Source organism: Rhinolophus hipposideros (genome assembly GCF_964194185.1).
Source record: "Rhinolophus hipposideros genome assembly, chromosome: X".
In the NCBI taxonomy this organism is placed as follows: domain Eukaryota; kingdom Metazoa; phylum Chordata; class Mammalia; order Chiroptera; family Rhinolophidae; genus Rhinolophus; species Rhinolophus hipposideros.
The window spans coordinates 99,438,773-99,459,530 of record NC_138046.1 but is presented as its reverse complement, the minus strand read 5'-3'; the positions used below and the strand labels follow the sequence as shown (position 1 = coordinate 99,459,530).

The 20,758-nt window shown below is 44.8% G+C and overlaps 1 protein-coding gene across 3 annotated transcripts in view; it reads left to right on the top strand.

Moving 5' to 3' along the window:
* Positions 1–1,595: 1,595 nt before the first annotated feature.
* MAGEB16 (MAGE family member B16) overlaps positions 1,596–20,758 on the top strand; it is a 48,593-nt gene continuing 29,430 nt past the window's right edge. The window contains exons 1-3 of one of the 3 annotated variants that reach the window (XM_081042495.1): positions 1,596–1,747; positions 4,809–4,938; positions 11,783–14,555. In XM_081042495.1, coding sequence (XP_080898621.1) covers positions 12,043–14,016 — 1,974 coding nt within the window. In that variant the 5' untranslated portion in view covers positions 1,596–1,747; positions 4,809–4,938; positions 11,783–12,042 and the 3' untranslated portion in view covers positions 14,017–14,555. Of the gene's footprint in view, positions 1,748–4,808; positions 4,939–11,773; positions 14,556–20,758 lie in introns of those variants that run through there. The other 2 variants (XM_081042494.1, XM_081042497.1) reach the window with 2 other exon arrangements.

The window sequence follows — 20,758 nt, the reverse complement described above, 5'->3', positions numbered from 1 at the left end:
GGGGCGGACGGGTGGCTCAGTTGGTTATAGCACGAGCTCTGGGCAACGGGGCTGCTGGTTGGATTCCCACCTGGGCCAGAGAGCTGCGCCCTCCGCAACTAGAATGAAGTCAATGAGCTGCCGCTCAGCCTCCGGGTGGCCAGATGGCTGTTGTCTGGAGCACGGGCTCTCAACCACAAGGTTGTCGTTTCGACTCCCACAAGGGATGGTGGGCTGCGCCCCCTGCAACTAACAAGGGCAACTGGACCTGGAGCTGAGCTGTACCCTCCACAACTAAGATTAAAAAGACAACAACTTGACTTGGATGGAGCTGATGAGAGTCCTGGGAAAAAACACACCACTGTTCCCCAATTAAAAAAAAAAAAAAAAACAGTCCTGGAAGTATACACTGTTCCCCAATAAAGTCCTGTTCCCCTTCCCCAATAAAATCTAAAAATAAATAAATAACAATAAAAGATTTTTCATATCTGCCCATGTTCATTTGGAAAGTCCACAATTTAAAGTAGATGTTTGGGAAGTCAGACACATCCCCAAATGATGTCACTACCTTTCAACAATAAGTTACAGAATGAGGAAAGACAATTTTTTAGTTTGCTTTTTTGATTGTTCATTAATTTTAATCTTGCGTTCTTTCAAAGATTATGTGTAGCTATAAAGATCAGTTGCTGTTGGTGCCATTTGGGGACCTGCTGAATGCATCCCCTCGATCATGCTGGTTGTATGCAAATTTTCCTCCATACCATGGTAGGGCTACCTTTCTCCACTGATATAGGACCTATTTTCCACAATTAATGGATGTTATTGTAGTATGCTGAGTTATCTTTGGCACCCATTTAGTTCTGCCTTTAACAGGAAACGTACTTTTGTTTTATGATTTATCACAATCTCCCTGAGCTTTAAAAAATTGTCTAGTTATGAATTAATATACATTTTCCAAGGAACAAGTATGATTCTCTTGCCGTCTACCTTCCTTCCAATAAATTCTTTCAGTCCACTTAACTATATCAGTATTCAAGAATAAATCAGAGTTTATAAATATTACGCTTCATTTATAATGCTGAGGGATGGGACAATTCTCTATATAGTCACCTAACCATCCTCATAGCAGACTTTTCCAGTATGAAATTGAATTTTAGAAGGCATCCTTTTAACTTTATTATACTATCATGCATGTAATACAGCAACATTTTACCAATTAAAAAGTATAGATTATGGTGTTTTTAAAACTTTAATTTTCAATCTTGAGATTAATATCAAACTTTGGCATGCAAACTATTTACTCAGCAGAACTTTCCATTTCGCAGATGATTTGGAAACCACTATATGCTCAAAATCTGTATATTACAATATAACTTGGAATTCTATCCTGTGTTCTATGTTTTTGATCATTAACCACAAACAATTAAATATTAAACGGTAAAGTTGTCACCAAGTGTTCACTATTGCCCATTACCTATCCCCTGCCTTTGCTTAACTAATCTTTAGACAGGATTTTCTCTGCCCAACAGGCCCCTGAATTTTGGCTTGCCCTCAAGTTTGATTAAACATTAAAATGCAGAACATGCCCCCTTAACATTTCATCCTGAGAATTAGCTGAGCACAGTGAGAAACAGACAGCCCGGAGCATGCTGTCTCCTCACTCCCACTCATTGGCCCAATGTCTTTTCAACAGTTCCTGCTAGCCCTGCTTATCCCTCCCTATGAAAGAAAAACATTATAAGTTTGTGAGTCATCTTCAGAGCCTAAGGTCAGTGCATTCTCCCTATTTCAGTACTGTTTTGAATAAAGTCTCTCCTTCTCTAAGTCCAGATTTTTTTTTGACAATTGTTAGCATCTCTGACTTGATATGTTTCCTTACATTTATTTTTACTCCCCTTGCCTTCGAGTGCATACTAGAAACATAATGCGCACTAAATTTTTTGAGCATGTTGATGATGTTTCTTTGAGGGAACCATTTGACTAGAGCACATGTTTGATATTATCAGTAAAATGCCTCTTTTCTAATTCTTCTTGAGTCGCTGAATTAGAACTACTAGAAATGAGCTGTCTGTTTTTTACTGTGTTTAATGAAGTCCATAACTGCAGTTATATGTTTCATGGCTCCCAAGTCCATCCTGAATAACAATGACAAGGACATAAATGGTCACTGCAGTCACCGATGTTTTTGCTTCCCCTAATGTTTAATCGGGAACACCTGGTTCTACATTTGGAATGCGAGCTCCTTTAAGTACTGGATGTGGAATTCAAATTACCACTGACTAATGATGCCAAGGAGAGGCTTTGGCTTTTGCAGCACAGCAACAGATGTTGGATAGGAAGTGTGAACAAAGGTTGATGACAGGCCCTGTGGACAGCAGTCGTGTCACAGTGGTCATTGCCCTTCTGAGGCTGCCCAAGGTCCTGGTGGGAATGGAGCACAGATGATGCACTGAAATGACTCTCTTGAAAACCTTGTGCACAGGTGTCACTACTTAATTAGTACCAATATTTTTCACAGAAAAATTTTGGGTTAGCCCTGAAGCCTTTCTTTTTCCCAGGAAGACAGCTCAGACTTCTTTTGGTTGTTTGTTTTGGTTTTTTACCTCACTAAATAATACATTGGAAACAAATTGTTCTGCTGTAGGGACAGAGTCCCAGAGAGCGGTTTCTAGGCTCTCGGCCTCACGTGGAAAGGTGCTGGCTCGGGTAGCAGATGGCCATCAGCTGTGACTAGTTGGCCGTCAGCTGTAAACAGTTAGCCAGTTAGCCACTGATATAAGTGCTGTGGCTGTGTTGGTTGATTGGTTGGTTGGCAGAGAAGCAGCCAGCGGATAGCAGATCGTGTAGATACTACTTCCTGTGTGTGTATCGCCTAGCCCCCAGCAGGACTGGGGTGCAGGAAGACCCCTTGTTGGGGTACTGGCAGATGTTTGCTTTTGTCTCTCCAACCCAGCCACCAGCGAGAATATAGTGGTATGACTCCCCTATCTATGGCTCCGTGGGTGTTCCTGTTTGGCCTCACCATGTCCTGCGTTCTTGTGCGGGGAGCGGGACCTGTATTATTTAGTGAGGTAAAAAACCTGCGTGACAGATAGCATTTACTGCCTGAAAGTAATATATTTGTGTGTTTACTCATGTCTATCTCCAACAAGGGATTTTGTAAGAAGATACTTGTTTAGTAAATTGTCATATCACCAGTGCCTAGAAAATGTGTGCTGTGCAAATGGCCGTCATTAAATCTTTGTTCAGTAAAGGAATAAATAGTAAATTTTTTCATCCTGTTTCTTAATGTTAACCTTAATTTATATATATTACAAAATCCTTGGTATTGTAAGGATAATTTCTTTTATATTTGTGAAAATGCTAGAATCAATACAGGAGAAAAAGCTTCCAAACAATTAATGATGGCTTTTTAAGGATGTCCTGAATTTTTACGTTTATTTTGGCACCAAAACATCAAGGCCTGAGGTTCTGATGCTTTTTGGTTGATCCATCTATATTGTGCTTCTGAGAAGCTGATGACTCTCTTCAGCTCATATCAAACAGCCTGCTTCTACTACAGAACAGTGAATTTGGGAAGGTTTATGGTCAACTTTCGGTACACTGTTACCAAAAAATATATTAAATGAATGGCCATTTAAAACTTTAAGCCTATCTTAGGGCGAGCTCTCTCTCTCCTTTTAAATTCATCTTCTTCTTTCTTATCTCTAGTCAAGAGATTTTATTGAAATGAAAAATGGTTGAAAGAAGTCAATTTTGTAGAAAGACCAACTTTTTATGATGAATGTACTTAATGCGAATTTTTTTCCCTCTCCCTTTGGCTCTTTCCCTGGAACCCAGTATACTCATTGTGTTGATTACTACACTTATTGCATTTATAAAATTATGTTTTATAGTGATTTACTTTTAATTTACTTGTACTGCCCATCAGATTGTGAATTACTAGAAATCTTGAAGAACTTTTCTTATGTAGTTTTTGTTTGTCTCTCAATGTTTTGTGCATGATATGTGCTCAGTTATTTAATTGAATTGAGCATATGCCTGAACCGAAAAAAAGGGCACATTTAACCTGCTTGATTCACACTTTTAGGGCTGGATTTGTCTGCAGTGTCCCATTTTAGATAGAACTGTTTTGAACTGGAATAGATCTAGAGAAGCATGTGCACAGATGCATTATATGAGTAATGGTTGAAGAAAGTAAAAAGGTCTAAACTAGATAAGGATTTTTGGACAGCTATGGAGGGGTGGGGACTGGTTGTTTTTCTATATTCACTAATTTGTCATTAGTGACAAAGTAAAAGAGGGGGACTCCCTCTATACTGCTAATAAAAATATATCTGGGGGTGGCCCGTTAGCTCAGTTACTTAGAGCATGGTGCTGATAACACCAAGGTTGCCAGTTCGATCCCAGAATGGGCCACTGTGAGCTGTACCCTCCTTAAAAAAAAAAAAGAAAGAAAGAAAAAGACTATATCTGCTGGATAAATGTTAAGGAACACAAGTTTCAATTCAAGAAAGAAAGCACTTTCTCAGTACTGTTCATCAGTAGAACGGTTTCCTCCCAAGGCAATGAATTCCTCAGTGCTGAACACATTACAGCAGGGTACATTAAGAATCTCTCATAAAGGATGAGTCCATTAGTTCTGTGAAATGTGTTAGTTCTATCTTTCACTAATTAAATAAAACTTTGGCTAAAGATATAAACAAATTCAATCTCTTGGTGTATCTTTTCCCCAATTATGATGTTTAAATACACAACGCTCTCTTTCGTGTTTTAGAAGTAAAAGTTAAGATAATTGAATTCTGATTTTACTTTTTACTTTTTTGCAGTATTTTATGCTGTTAAATACCTCAAAGCTGAAGAAACCTAAGTTGATTTTATACATGATATAACTGAGCCTCCTAGGATATTTCGCTATCCCCAAGAAAATCGACATCTCTCAGATTCCGGAAATTCAAGGTACATTGACTCAATCTGAAGGAGGTAACTTTCAAATAAGACAGTTTATCAGTAACATGTGTACTGCAATATTTAGCACTGTCCCAAGTACTGCAATGTACTAAAAAAGAAGAGATTATCTTTACTATCAAAGTATTCATAATATAACTGGAGTGGTTCAGCTACATAAATACCAATTATTGAATGATATTTTGCATTATAAGTAAGCAACCTGCTACATCACAGTAATCTACCTTTTGTACTGAATTTAGGCGCTAAATACTGGTACTGAAATTTGCAGACCTATGTTTGTTAAAGAGTACTTACCTGATAAACATAATAAGTGCACTTTGAGAAAGGTAAATCTCTTCCTTTAACAGTGAACTTAGTTGCAGAAGTTGTGCTGGAGTTGAGGCTTTGGCTGGCTCTAATGGATAGGAGGGATGTTGATGGCAAAATCGTATCAGAGGAGAACAAGTGTTATCTTCGATCTGGACTACAGGCTGTATTTCTTGAATACTAACTTATGGTCTCCTGGTACCCCTTTATTCTGTTTGTTGTGATCAAGAAGGAATAAGCCAGATTTAATATTAATGTTGATAAACTTATTAAATACAAGTGATAAAATGTAAACAATGTAGCTAAATATTTTTAACTGTTCAAAAATTACCTTTTTTTCCCTTAATTTTTCTTCCAAACTGCTGCCTAATAATAGGAATGTAATTTCTTCTCTAGGGCTATTCCTAGAATGTACAGTATATCTGTTTGCAGGAAAGAGGGTTCTTGGCTTTGCACAGGAAAGAATTCAAGCATGAGCCAGACAAAAGAGTGAACGTAATTTACTGTGAGGTAGTCCACTCCACAATTCAGAGTAGAGACTGCCCTTAGGCAAGAGACAGCCCTGACCCTGCTTACAGCTGTGGTTTTTGTGACAAGGATCAAAAAAAAAAAAAGAAAAAAAAAACCGTGCCTCAATTCAGTTTAGGCAATCTACTTAACAATGGAAGATAAGCAGGTCAGAGCAAAAGTGCTGTGGGAAATTTTCGGCCACCCGAACATATCTTCTGTTAAAACCATGTACCCAGTTAAGCTTACCCCCCAAAAAAAAACTAGATATCCTGTTGCTGCAGCAAAGATAAGCAGATCCTGTTGCTGCAGCAAAGATAAGCAGAACATCCCCTTACCCCTGGGAACATTCCCTTAAGAAAAACTTACCCCTGGGAACATTCCCTTAAGGAAACCTACCCCTGAAAACATTCCCTTAAAAAATAATAATAACCAGCACCCCTTTTTTCTCCAAGGCACATAAATCAGAAAAAGGACAAATAACAGAAAAGAATAAATAGGGATGGGAAACAGTGCTCGGGGCTCTCGCTCACTGCTGTGTCAGTGGAGGCTTGAGCCCAGATTCGGATCTGTAATAAAGAGTGTTAATTTGTCCAATTCGGCTCCGTGGTCATTTCTTGGGGACTCGCTCCGTAACATTTGGAGGCCCCAGTGAGATCGCCACCGGGACGCCCTGGAGCCCCCTCCTCAAGGTTGGAGGAGGCCCAGAGGCTCCCCTGTAACCTCCTAAATTCCTGAATCAACGACCAGCGGAGACTCCCTCTGTCCGGACCAACTAGCGGCGCCGGTAAGTCAGGCCTCTGTTATTCCGGTTTTGTTTATTTCTGGTTTGGTACGTACCCTGAGTGGTGGACGTTTGGAAGGCGGGACGCCGCGGAACTTCCAGTCCATGACCGAGACGGTGACGACCGTCGAGGTCCTGGTTTCGGCAGATTGGGGCTCCAGCCGCCCCAGTCTCCGATCTCAATTCTGTCAATTCTCGTGTTTGTGGACAGTTTTGTTTATAGGATTCTGGGTCTGTTTTGGTGTTCTGTGTTGTCTGAGTGTCTATCGTCTTGGCGCGCAAGCGAACATGGGTCAGGGAAATTCGCAAGCCGGGGGATTGAGTCCCCTCGACTGTGTTATTAAGAACTTTCAGGATTTCAGGAGGAGGGCAGACGGCTACGGGGTGCCCGTGGACGCCTTCTCTCTCCGGAAATTCTGTGAACTAGAGTGGCCCACTTTTGGGGTCGGGTGGCCTTCTACGGGGACCTTCGATCTAGATTTCTGTTACGAAATTCGGCGAATCACTTATGGGAAGACCGGCCACCCCGAACAAATTCCCTACATTGATATCTGGATTGATATTGTAACTGACAATCCAGGTTACCTGAAGGCCTGTGATTGCCCTCCCCAGAAATCGGGAAAGAAACAAAAACGATCAATTCTGTTAGCTAAAACCCCAGGCCGGACAGAGAAACCCAAAACTAAACAGCCTCTTTCTGCCCCGCCAGTTCTCTCAGCCCCAGAGGAAGATCCTGTCCCCCACCGGCGGCCACCCCCATATGCCCCTCCGGGGGCGGCAGCGCCTGTCCAGGGAGCTGTGAGAGAACGGGGACGGGCGGGATCCGCCCGGGTTCCTCCCGACCCGCTTTACCCATCTCTGGCTGACCTCAGTGGGGAGTGGGAATCCCAGCGCGCAGGTCAAAGGAACCAGATTTTGACTCACCCGGCTGGGGAATCGAGTTCACCTGATTCTTCAACTGGGGAAGGGAGGCCTCTGAGCCCACGTAATCCTTTTAGTCCCTCACACACCCGTTCGGGGACATTTTTTAGAGAGGCTCAGACAGTCCCTATTTTACCCCTCCGGGAGGTGGGAGAAACTGGCCCGGGAGGGGTCCCGCTACGGACTTATGTTCCTTTCACCACTTCTGACTTATACAATTGGAAAAATCAGAATCCTCCTTTTTCCCAGAACCCCCAGGGTCTTATTACTCTCCTTGAATCGGTATTTTACACCCATCAGCCCACGTGGGATGATTGCCAGCAGCTGCTGAGCACTCTGTTCACCACAGAGGAAAGGGAAAGAATTAAGACCGAAGGGAGAAAGCAAGTTCTTGATGCCCACGGGGAACCTTCCACTCACCCTGATCATATAGAGACTGTCTTTCCCAACTCCCGTCCTGACTGGAACTATAATTCACTAGTTGGAAGGGAGGCCTTAAGCCATTACCGCCAGGTTCTTTTGAGGGGAATCCGAGCTGCGGCTCGGAAACCTACCAATCTATCTAAGGTGACCGAGGTAAGGCAGGGGCCGACTGAAAGCCCGTCGGCGTACCTCGAGAGGCTATGTGAAGCTTACCGGACTTACACGCCTATCGACCCTGACGCCCCGGGCAATCGGGCGGCCCTTGCAGTCCAGTTTGTAGCCCAGTCAGCCCCAGATATTAGACGCAAACTACAAAAGTTAGAAGGCTTCGAAGGGAAGTCTCTGTCTGAGTTGCTGGCCGTGGCCCAGAAAGTTTTTGAAAATAGAGAAGACCCAACTCAGGTCTTAAACCAAAAAATGGCTAAAGTCCTACTTGCAATACAGGAAGATAGAGGAAAGGGACGAGGGAGAGACAAGACACCTGGCCAGGAACAAAGGAAGGAGCGGAAACAACTGGGGAAGAACCAGTGTGCATACTGCAAAAAGATCGGCCATTGGAAGAGAGAGTGCCCTGAGAGACCCCAGAATGGGAGAAACAGAGCCGCCCCAATCCTGGTAGAGGAAACAGACTAGGAAGGTCAGGGCTCCCCTACCCCCCAGGAGCCCAGGGTAACGCTGAATGTGGGGGGAAAACCCATTGACTTTCTGGTGGATACGGGGGCAACCCACTCAGTTTTACTAAAACCCGAAGGATCCCTCTCGAAAGGAAGGGTGCTCATCCGAGGGGCCACTGGGAAATCCAAATCATATCCGTGGTCCCGAGCCCGAGTCTCCAACCTCGGGGAGAAGACTGTTACCCACTCCTTTTTAATTATCCCCGAGTGCCCTGAGCCCTTACTCGGGAGGGACCTTCTCCAAAAACTTAGAGCCACCATTTCATTTGCTGATAATGAGCCTCGGGTAATGACAGGGGAGGGAAAAATATTGACTGTCACCTTCCCTGTGGAAGAGGAATATAGGCTCCTGGAAGAACGGATCCCTGAAACAGAAACAGCCCTCCTGGCGAAATGGCAGACCGAAATTCCGGGCGTTTGGGCTGAGAGAAATCCCCCAGGGTTGGCCAAACACCAACCACCCATTATTGTCCAACTCACAAGTTCAGCCACCCCTGTCCGAGTCCGGCAGTACCCGATGAGCCATAAGGCCAAAGTTGGCATAGCCAAACACATCAAGAGACTTCGAGAGGCAGGCATCCTGGTCCCTTGCCAATCTTCCTGGAATACCCCACTTTTGCCTGTTCAGAAACCAGGGACCGAAGACTTTAGGCCAGTCCAGGACCTAAGAGAGGTCAACAAGCGGGTAGAGACCATCCACCCTACGGTCCCTAACCCCTACACCCTCCTTAGTCTGTTAAAACCTGACCATCGGTTTTACACCGTCCTGGATCTAAAAGATGCTTTTTTCTGTCTGCCCTTGGCACCCCAGAGCCAGCATATATTTGCCTTTGAATGGGTAGACCCGGAGAAAGGGGAGTCGGGACAGTTAACTTGGACTCGACTCCCCCAGGGGTTCAAAAACTCCCCGACCCTCTTTGATGAAGCCCTAAGTCAAGACTTGAGAGATTTCCGAGCTCAACACCCAGAGACCACCTTGCTCCAATATGTGGACGACCTCCTCCTCGCTACCAGAACCCAGGAGGAGTGCGAAGAAGCCTCCCGGGACCTTCTCCAAACCCTGGGTTCGTTGGGGTATCGTGTCTCTGCCAAAAAAGCCCAGCTTTGCAGAACAAAGGTCACCTATCTGGGCTATCTTATCCAAGAGGGGAAGCGCACTTTATCCCAGAGCCGGATCCAGGCGATTCTCCAAATCCCCACGCCACGGACTAAAAGGCAAGTACGGGAGTTCCTTGGGGCTGTGGGCTATTGCAGACTCTGGATCCTCGGGTTTGCTGAGATCGCCAAGCCTCTGTACTCGGCAACCGGGGGAAAAGAGACAGAACTCAAGTGGACAGAAAACGAAGAAAAAGCCTTCACCGCACTCAAGACAGCTTTGGTAAGTGCCCCCGCCCTAGCTCTCCCTGACCTGGAGAAGCCCTTCCAACTATTTGTGGCCGAGTCTAAGGGGATCGCAAAAGGAGTTTTGACCCAGACCTTGGGGCCCTGGAAACGCCCCGTGGCTTACTTATCTAAGCGACTGGATCCCGTGGCTGCCGGCTGGCCTGGGTGCCTCCGGGCAATCGCTGCCACTGCCGTCTTGGTAAAAGAAGCCTCGAAGCTGACGTTCGGGCAGAATCTCCAGGTCACTGCCCCTCATGGTATTGAGGGCTTACTGCGGTCTCCACCAGAGAGGTGGCTATCAAATGCCAGAGTGACCCAATACCAGGTCCTCCTGTTAGACCCACCGCGAATCAGTTTTCACCAAACCACAGCTCTCAACCCAGCTACCCTCTTGCCTGAGTCGGGAGATGGGCTCCCGTCCCATAATTGCACAGAGATACTCACATCATTGACCTCCTTAAGGGCGGACCTTACTGATACTCCCCTCTCTGATGCGGACGAAACCCTCTTCACAGATGGGAGCAGCTTCGTAGAAGGAGGCACCCGCTATGCAGGAGCAGCAGTAGTGACTCTTACCTCTGTAGTCTGGGCGCAGGCGCTAGGACCCGGGGCATCTGCCCAGAAGGCCGAGCTAATCGCCCTCACTCAGGCGTTACGGTGGGGGAAGGGGAAGCGGATAAATGTCTACACGGACAGTAGATATGCCTTCGCCACTGTCCATGTCCATGGGGCCCTTTACCAAGAGAGAGGCCTCCTTACGGCAGGAGGAAAGGACATTAAAAACTCCCAGGAAATTCTGACCCTACTGGCCTCCATCTGGGGTCCTACTGCAGTAGCAGTCATCCATTGCCGGGGGCACCAAAAGGACGAATCAATAGTGTCGCGGGGAAACAGGTTTGCCGACCGGACAGCCCGAGACGTCGCCAAAAGACCAGTAGGGCCCCTACAAGTCCTGAGCCTCCATGAGGTCACCCTCCCTCCGGGCCCGTATTACACACCAGAAGAAAGGGAATTAGGATATAAACTGGGAGGAACCGAAACAGAAAAAGGATGGATCCAGCTCCCAGATAAAAGGACCTTACTTCCTCAAAGCTTGGGCAGACAAATCGTCGAACAGATCCACAAAAGTATGCATCTAGGTGGTACCAAGCTCGCAGAACTCTTGAAAAAAAATTTTTTCATAAAGGGACTCTATAAGATGACCCAGGACATCGCAAGGAGATGTCAGACTTGTGCTCAAGTGAACCCCAACCCTACTCCCATCAAGAAACCTGGGCTCCGGTTTAGGGGAGGGGCCCCAGGTGAACATTGGGAGTTAGACTTCACTGAGTTGCCACCAGCCAAAGGAGGGTACAAGTACCTCCTCGTCATGGTAGATACTTTCTCAGGATGGCCAGAGGCTTATGCAACCAGACAAGAGACAGCCCAGGTAGTAGTTAAACAATTGATCTCTGAAATTCTCCCTCGGTTTGGCCTACCGCTATACTTGGGATCTGACAATGGCCCGGCGTTCACCGCCCAGGTCACCCAGTTATTGGCTTCCACCTTAAAAATTAAGTGGAAACTCCACTGCATATACAGACCACAGAGTTCTGGCCAGGTAGAAAGGATGAATCGGACTCTTAAGGAAACCCTAACAAAATTAAAGCTGGAAACTGGCGGTGATTGGGTAAGTCTTCTCCCTTTCGCCCTCCTGAGGGCCCGGTGTACCCCGTATACCCAGGGTTTTACTCCTTATGAAATAATGTTTGGGCATCCTCCTCCACTCCTACCCCGGTTGGGGGAAGAGCAGCTGGGGGCCATCAGGAACCATAATCTTCTTAAGTCTTTACAGGCTCTCCAGGTGGCACGGAACGCAGCTCAGAGTGCAGTGCGTGAAGAGAGAGACCCGGAGACTTCCCGCTCAGCGAGGACTCCTGTTATTGAACCTGGTGAATTAGTCTGGATCAAGAAGCTCAACCCAGGCCAGCTTGAACCCAGATGGACTGGCCCATTCACGGTGATCCTGAGCACCCCGACTGCGGTTAAGGTAGCCGGAAAACAGTACTGGATTCATCACACTAGACTAAAAAGGGCGACAGATCGAGAAGGGGAATGGCGGGCCCAACCAACTACCGACCCCCTCAAGGTCAAGCTGACCCGGCGCTCCTCCTCCCCCTCTTTTTCGCCCTCCTAGCAGGGACGGTCCCGACAGCCGGCTCACAACATCGACCAGCCGCCTATAGGTGGGAGGTTACCCGGACCTTAGATGGCACGCTAGTTAGTAACCTCACCACCCTAGGCCAGCCCACTCTTAGATTTGATCTATGCGATCTCTTCGGACGGGAATGGAACAAGCCTCACCCCTCCACTAGCAGGGGGGGGCGGGCAGGCGTAAGGTCACAGGGATGCGGTAATCCTGATCTGGAACGTGGAATATGGCACTCTCAGCTTTACCTTTGTCCCCGCGAAGGGCCTAGCGAATGTGGGGGAGAAAACGACTTCTACTGCGCTGCCTGGGGCTGTGTCACCCTAGCCCCCTGGACCACGACCGACCAGCACCTAAGGTTCCGGAGGGTCGCTCGCTCGGGGGCTCCAGACGCACCGGGGACCTGTCAGGTCGGGAACTGTAACCCTGTGGAAGTTGACATTCTGACCTGGGGGTCACACTATTGGCAGGGAGGAAAGACCTGGGGTCTCCGACTCTATGTCACCGGCCCAGACCCCGGGATCCTTTTCACCATCCAAAAGAGATCCATCCCCCACATGGTCAACCCCATAGGTCCACTCCGACCCGTCCTCTACCCTGAGCCCGCCAGGCCTTCTCCTCCTCCCCACACGCCGCGGACAAGCATCCCTGATCCAAACATCTCCCAGGAGACCCCGGTGGAGGCGGCCCCACCTGTCAAACCAACCACTGCCCACCCAACTCTCCTGGGCACCCTGGATGCCATGTTCCAGTTTCTCAACCACACTTCCCCCAGTTTAACCCAGGACTGCTGGCTTTGCTTAAACCCTGAACCACCTTACTATATAGGAATTGCCGTCAACCGCACTGTAGGAACGGGTTCCACTAACATCAGAAATCTCTCCCTAAGCCAGACCCCCTCTCCAGGGACCCTCCTAGAACACTTCTGCCCATGGGGAGCCTACCCAAAACTAACTCTTGACGATCTGCAAGGAGAAGGCACATGCCTTTTCCCAGCCAACTTTCGCATAGAGGATTCTCCTTATTCATCCTCCTGTGTTCAGACCATCATCCTTCCAGAGATAGAGACCGACGGGGAAAACGTCCTTCTCGTCGCCCCCGAAGGGACTTGGTGGGCCTGCACAGAGGGTATCACCCCTTGCGCTTACCCCCCTGCTATCATGAACTACAACTCTCCAGGGCTCTGTATCCTTACTCGTATTCTTCCTCAGGTCTATTATTATTCTGGTGAAGGGGGTAGAGAACATCTAGGGTTAGAGCCCCATAGGGCCAAGAGGGCCCCAGTCCTAATCCCACTCTTGATCGGATTGGGCGTCGCCGGTTCCACTGCGGTTGGTACTGCCTCCCTCATTAAACAAGATCAAGATTACCGAGAGTTAACTAGACAAGTGGATTTAGACCTCAGTACGCTTGAGGGAACGGTTACAAAACTTGAAAGCTCTCTGAGCTCCCTTGCTGAGGTTGTTCTCCAGAACAGAAGAGGCCTCGACCTCCTTTTCCTTAAACAAGGAGGACTATGCCTCGCCCTGGGGGAAGCCTGTTGTTTCTATACTAACCATTCTGGGGTCATAAAAGAAAGTCTTAGCCAGCTTAGGCGGAGACTCAAGGAGAGAGAGGAAGAGCGAGCCAGGCAAGGAAACTGGTATGCAAATTTATTTTCCTGGTCCCCATGGCTCACTACTCTCCTTAGTGCGGCCGCTGGGCCCTTAGTTCTCCTCATCTTAATCGTCACTATCGGACCCTGCATGTTTCGATCTCTAGTCAACCTAGTTCACTCTAGGGTCCAAGCTGTCAAGGTCCTCACGGTTCGTACTCACTATCAAAACTTAGCCCTAGATGACGCTAACTTCCCAGAAGAAGATCGAGAATCAATGATTTGATTCCCGGATAAGACCAGTAGGGAATGTGACAAGGATCAAAAAAAAAAAAAGAAAAAAAAAACCGTGCCTCAATTCAGTTTAGGCAATCTACTTAACAATGGAAGATAAGCAGGTCAGAGCAAAAGTGCTGTGGGAAATTTTCGGCCACCCGAACATATCTTCTGTTAAAACCATGTACCCAGTTAAGCTTACCCCCCAAAAAAAAAACTAGATATCCTGTTGCTGCAGCAAAGATAAGCAGATCCTGTTGCTGCAGCAAAGATAAGCAGAACATCCCCTTACCCCTGGGAACATTCCCTTAAGAAAAACTTACCCCTGGGAACATTCCCTTAAGGAAACCTACCCCTGAAAACATTCCCTTAAAAAATAATAATAACCAGCACCCCTTTTTTCTCCAAGGCACATAAATCAGAAAAAGGACAAATAACAGAAAAGAATAAATAGGGATGGGAAACAGTGCTCGGGGCTCTCGCTCACTGCTGTGTCAGTGGAGGCTTGAGCCCAGATTCGGATCTGTAATAAAGAGTGTTAATTTGTCCAATTCGGCTCCGTGGTCATTTCTTGGGGACTCGCTCCGTAACAGTTTTTATTAGTCAAGCTTTTTAATGTGGGAATAAGGGGGAAGAATATTCTTATTAGTTCTTGGAAGGAGTGGGTTTTTCCAGGAATTTTGGATACACCCCTTTTTTTGTCCTTACATTGTTCTCTCCAGAGGTCTCATAGTGCTGGTGGGTGTGTCATTTAGCATGACTGTATAATATGGTTGGAGATTACTTGAAGGTGAATCTTCTCGCCATCTTGGTCTTGGCTGGTTCTGGCAGGTTTTCTTGTCTCATCTTAATTTACTAGTCCTTTGTCTTTGGCTGGCACTTAGTGGTTTTTCTTGGCGGGCCAGCCCCTACCCTATCTCATATACAATGTCATGGATTCGAAGTTATGTTTTTGCTTAATTAGGTTTTGTTAAGTTTGTATTATTTATTCCAGGATGATTTATGTTACCTATAATATAATTTTTAAGTCTGAAAGAGTAAGGGCTACAAATTGTAAGTTACAGGGTACTCTGTTCACTTGACCTTCCTAGAGAAATGGAATCCCACATTAAAATGCTAAGCTGCTATGTAGATGATAAAGATGTTGAATTGTGTAGTATAAAACAGTAGGGGTGATGTAGCCTGGGGCAAACTGCAAATTGGAAAGTAGATGCCCTGACTGGATACTCAAATTAAAAGAAAAATTAAAGTCTTGAGCCAGCCAAACCACTATGGGGCTTTATTAGGCTCACCAGCTGCCTGTTTGGGATCCCTCATCTTCAGTTGTTTTTTGTCTGTTTGTTTTATTTTTGCTTTGATCCTTATTACCTTCTGCTTTTAAATGTGCTGCTAAAATCTTAAGTGAATTTTTTTGGATAACTTTGTAATCCCTTTTGAGGTAAATGGAGGAAGAGTTGTGTATTTTAAACCCAGAGAATTGTCAGACCAAGCCATTCACTTATTGTTCACTCAGCAACACTACTGAACATCAGTTCCCTTGGGCAAAATGATGAAATTGCACTATTCTTCCCTTTGGAGGACTCACAGATAAGTAGCTCTTATAATACAATGGGGTGATGCTATTGAGAGGCGCTTATATAGAATGTATTTATAAATAATACTAAGAATTAATACACTTGATTACATAGGACAATTCCAATTTTTAAAGAATTGTAATGAGAATTTAAAATATATAAGTAAATGTAGGTAGACGACACGAAATTCAAAATATAAACTTAACTAAATACTAATGAAGACTGGTGGTATATTAAGATAGTTTTGAATTTTAAATCATGGTGAAATTATTTATATTCAAAAATCTGTTGTTTGGATGTTTTCAAGTATGATTTCTTTTGTATCTATTGTCAATTATGCATTTAAATAAAGTAAGTTTATTATGAAAATTTACAAAAATAGAATAAAAAACAATTTTTTAAATTTTAGGAATAAAATGTGAAAAACTTAAAAATGCAATTGGCCTACTAAACTTCAAGTCCAACTTGTAATACATGTCTCAAATATACTATATTCAAAAATTAGGAAACGTACTCAGAAATATCCATCTGTCTAAGATAACAGGGATTCCTATCTAGAGAGATAAAATTCGTGGCAAGTGTCCTAGAAAATAATTTACTATAATTGTGGATAAAATTGGTGAACATATTGAAGGTCGCCCGGTAGCCTTCAATGCCTCCTTATAAAGGAAATCATCGATATAAAGCAACTAGGGAGAAGATAGAGTTTTGGAAATTATATTATGTCTGTAATGACAGGTGCTTTGGATAAGTGATAAATGTTTACATTGTATCTGGATAATAAGAATATCCAGATGTTCAATTCAGTACAGCCCAAAGTCAAGGGCAGCTGTGACCATTCAAAGCAAATTTCTAATTCGGCCACCCAAATCTCTTTTCACACTGTGCTCTGACAATGTGGATTAAGATTGAAAGCATTCATTCATTCAACAAGTATTTATTGAATGTCTATTCTGTGCCAGACTGTGTTCTAAGCACTCAGTTTACATCAGGTATCAAAAGAAAGATCCCTGCACTGTTGAGCTTAGAGCCTAGCAGGGGTATATAGACAATAAACAGTACACATAATAAAACATAACTTTTACTGTATGTAATAAGTGATAGAGGCCAAAGGAAAAGAAAAGGAGCAGGATAAGGTCACGGGGAGTGCCAGGGAATGAGGATAATTTGCAGTATGATGTTGAGTGGTAAGGAGAGAGTCCCTTAAGAGGATGAGAGCAGAGCAGAGATTTAAGGAAATGGAGGGAGTTAGATATCTGGCAGAAGATGCTTTCAGGGGGAGGGAACACGTGTTGTAAGACCATCAAGACAGATGTCAGAAGGATGACTGTGTGGCTTAAGTGGAAGAAACAAAGGAGTGGAAGGTAGGAGAAAGAGTAACTTAAACTAATGTCTGGTGATTTATTGAGAAGTAACTTGTTTAAAAATGATCTCATGATCAATAATTACAAAGACACAGCTTACATTTAAAAAGGAAAAACTAGAACCTCCAACACATGCCAGTCCCACAGAAGGCCCAGTAGAGGCAGATGGGCCAGTCACATGCCAGGTGTGGAACAGTCTTAGGCATAGAATTGATGGTTCCCATACCACTTAGTGCCCAAAGTACGTGCACAGCCTACACAGTACTGCCAAGAATATGTCAACCGGTGGGAGAGCAGGGAAAATCCTAGGAAAATAGAAATTTAACAAAGTGACACCTCACTGTCCTCAGAGTTGCTCAAAGGTCCTGAGGCCAACGGTAAGAAGCTATATCTGCTGGCCACTGGAAATTGCCAGCTTTTAATGAAATTAGGTGAAAAATCTGATTACTAAATATACAATACATGGAGGGATGATATTATGCAGAATATCACTGCTGCCCGAGGGCAGTGGGGAAATACAGAGGAGTGTGTTGGATGATTCTACATGATCAATACTAGATTACTAATCATGGCGTCTTCATTTAAGGCCAAGGACCAGGACATGGTGTGGTGGGTGACGAAGTGTCTCAAGATCTGCTTCATGGCTCCCTTGGGCTCTGGTCACTTTTTATCCCCAGGAGTCCTGTAAGACACCTGGGATACTCACTGGTTAAGAATGGGTATTTTTATAACAGAAATTGAAAGCTATGGGAGTGAGCGAGAAACAGAAAATACAGCCAGAATTTCCAATGGCAAGTAATGGTGAACTTCTTGATTTTGATGAAGGATGGGACCCAGAATGGTGGGTAAGGAGGTGGGGACGAGTATAGGGCTCACTGGTGGTGGGCCTCTCTACACATGACTAATAATAATAAATTATTAGAAGGACTTCTGCAGCTAACCATACAATAGCTAAGTGAATAAAAAGACCACAAACTAACTTCCATTTTACCCTTTCTTCAAAATTCTAGTGTTGATGACAACGATAAACACCTTCCTATTATTTTCCTAAGGCTTTAGGAAATCGTTTCAGACAATGGGAAAAAGTACCTTGTCTGGTGCATTATCCAGAGAGGCCACATTCTATATAAAGGGTTTTCCTGCCATGGGATCATTTATAGGTACAGATGAGCACAAGCCCTACTGTGTATCGCAGTTTGTTCTGAATGGAAGACACACTGCATGGTGGCCTTTCAAGGGCAAACATGTTACCTCGTAGCGATGCAGTAGAATGGATCTCGACTGCCATTATGGAATCATGTGACCTAAAACTGATCATTACAGTCATACATATTTTCTTCCTTTTCATATTTACAAATTGATTCTACATTTCCTTAGACAACACTCAAGGTTCAGCATCAACCTTGGCACTGACATACGAGGTGATCATGAGAGGCCATAGAACAGGAAGCCTGAGGTGTCACGGGACAACTGCTCCAGGCCTTCTAGTGGGAGCAGGCTCTTCTAGGGGAAGGTGGAACTCAGTGGGCTGCTGGGCTTGGAGCTCTTCCCTGGAGTTCAGCATTTGGCGGTATATGAATGAGGCTTTTTGTCAAATTCCCGGTCAGAATCAGACACACTTCTCAGAAGTGTGGCTGCTCCCATCTCTGGTCCACCCGATGAGGGTCTTGGAATATATGTCTTTTTTTCTCAACTGAGCCTACTGAGACAGATTGGCTGGAGCAGACCCTAGCCTTTCCTCTAGTGAGGGAAGCAAAACATTCAGAGTGAGAGCTGTGAGGACTTGCATTCAATCTCCAGGCCTGTGTGAGTCACATAGTTAAAATTGGTTGGGTTGATACAGTTTGGGAGCTCATTGTAGGCCTCTAAGCATTGCTCCCCAATGTTGCAATCTCTCTTACTCTGGAATCTTAAAGACAAATCACATTTGCAAGTGTCTGGCACCCTTAGAACTGCTCTGGAGGACTTGTTCTTCAAGTAGATGAAGCATGGAAGCTCATAGTTGAGGAGGTTGAGGGTGCATTAAGAGTTTAGTGGTCCTATCGTTCTCAGGCCAGTGATCTGGACACATTCCATCGTGTTAACATCATCATTATGGTGTACTGATGCCAAACTCACTGTATACTAGTACACGGGGAGAGCTGTAACCATAGGTTGCAGGCTGTATTAACTCCTGCATGCATGACCTTCAATGTAAATCCTCGTGCAATATCACGTGGCTGAAGCAAAGTGGCTATTCCTCCTCATTGAGCTCCACAGAACCAAGGGCTTCAAAACATTACAGCAAGAGGAACATACGTGAGGGGGCCACTGGAATTTACCAGGCTTAGAGATTGCCCATCCTCATGGATGCTCACCAGAAAGAACCCAGAAGGCTGGCCAGCGCAGAGCTTTTCTTGAGCATTGCGGTACACGGTACAGTTCCTAGAGCCACAGATTCATTGAACTGTCTGTGAGAAGGTTCAGTTCTATGGATTTCACAGCAAAGGATCAGGCATTTCACTGCTACAGACAGGTCGAAGAACTTATTAAAAGTGTTGAAGTTAGGATGAGTGGGCAGCCTTTTATTTCTGGGAGCTTGATATTAAAGTTTCCTTCCACTCCCTCAAAGGAAGAGTGTGGATAAAAGGGAGCATGGTCCCAGCAACACAGCTATTCCAATAAACAGAAGGGCTGTAATTTCCTCTTTGGGTACAAGTTCAGTGTGGTACACTTTCTTACAAACAGTAGCTTGAATGATCCCATCACAAGTAATCTCTATTTTATGCAGTCTTTTAAACAACAGCAACTTTAGATTATTTTTGATAACAGGTGTCAGAATTGCTTTAATAAGATACAATATACCGTCACAGGCTTGTAGTGGAATATGCACAATTTGATTTTTCAGTCTGTTTTTGTATAGGATTTATTGGAGTCTTTCTAGAATCCTAGCCAATTTTCTCCTTTCTTGCTCAGTTTCTGTCAGAATTAGCAGGGAACTGGTCTTCAAGTTGTACCTAAGAGAAGCTGTCATCCTGAATATACAAAGAATATCTCAGCTCAGAGCATGGACAGAGCTTATCAAAAAAACCTTCATTTCCGAGATGCAATATTGGCTCACAATAACACCAGACTGAGTGGGTTTTCCTTCAGGCAAATCATACAAAAAGAGTACGCAGTTCTATACCAATTCATAAACCTTTGCCATCCTTGCTCCACACTAGTATATTTTGGACCTTGATGTAAACTTGTAGGGTGCTCCTGTGCCTTTCTGCACATCCACTCCAAGAGGCCTCTGGGATGGCCTAGAGGTTGAATGGATCTTGGGAGCACTGTCTTTGCAGGATACATGGCATGTGAATGAGCACACCCCCAAGCCATACCCTCGTTGAATTAGTCCAGCCATAAATGAGGTGCAGTGGCTACAATGAATACAACTGGAAAATGAGCTGAGCTTTGAGCTTTGCTCCAGCCAGCAAGAGGACCTGTCCAGTGTCAATGGCACAGTAGCTGGCCCTTGCTACAGGTAAGACATGTCTTGTTGTTCTAGGCTTATGGGCATGAACACTGATGGGGACACCTCTGGATCTGGAGTTAGTGTTCCCGTTAGCTGAGCTAGTTCTGAGATGCCATGTTGAAACACTTAAAAATAGAATCATGAAAATCTAAAATTTTGAGCTCTGTGTATATTTTAAATGTTTCTGTTCTTTTCTTCAAAATTTCCCTATCAAAATTTCCTAATAATGCTCTACTTGTTACTTTGGAATCCATTAGCTTATTCCAGAAGAGAGATTTGTATCTTCAACTTTTCTCGGTTAAGTTTGAACAAGTTGCC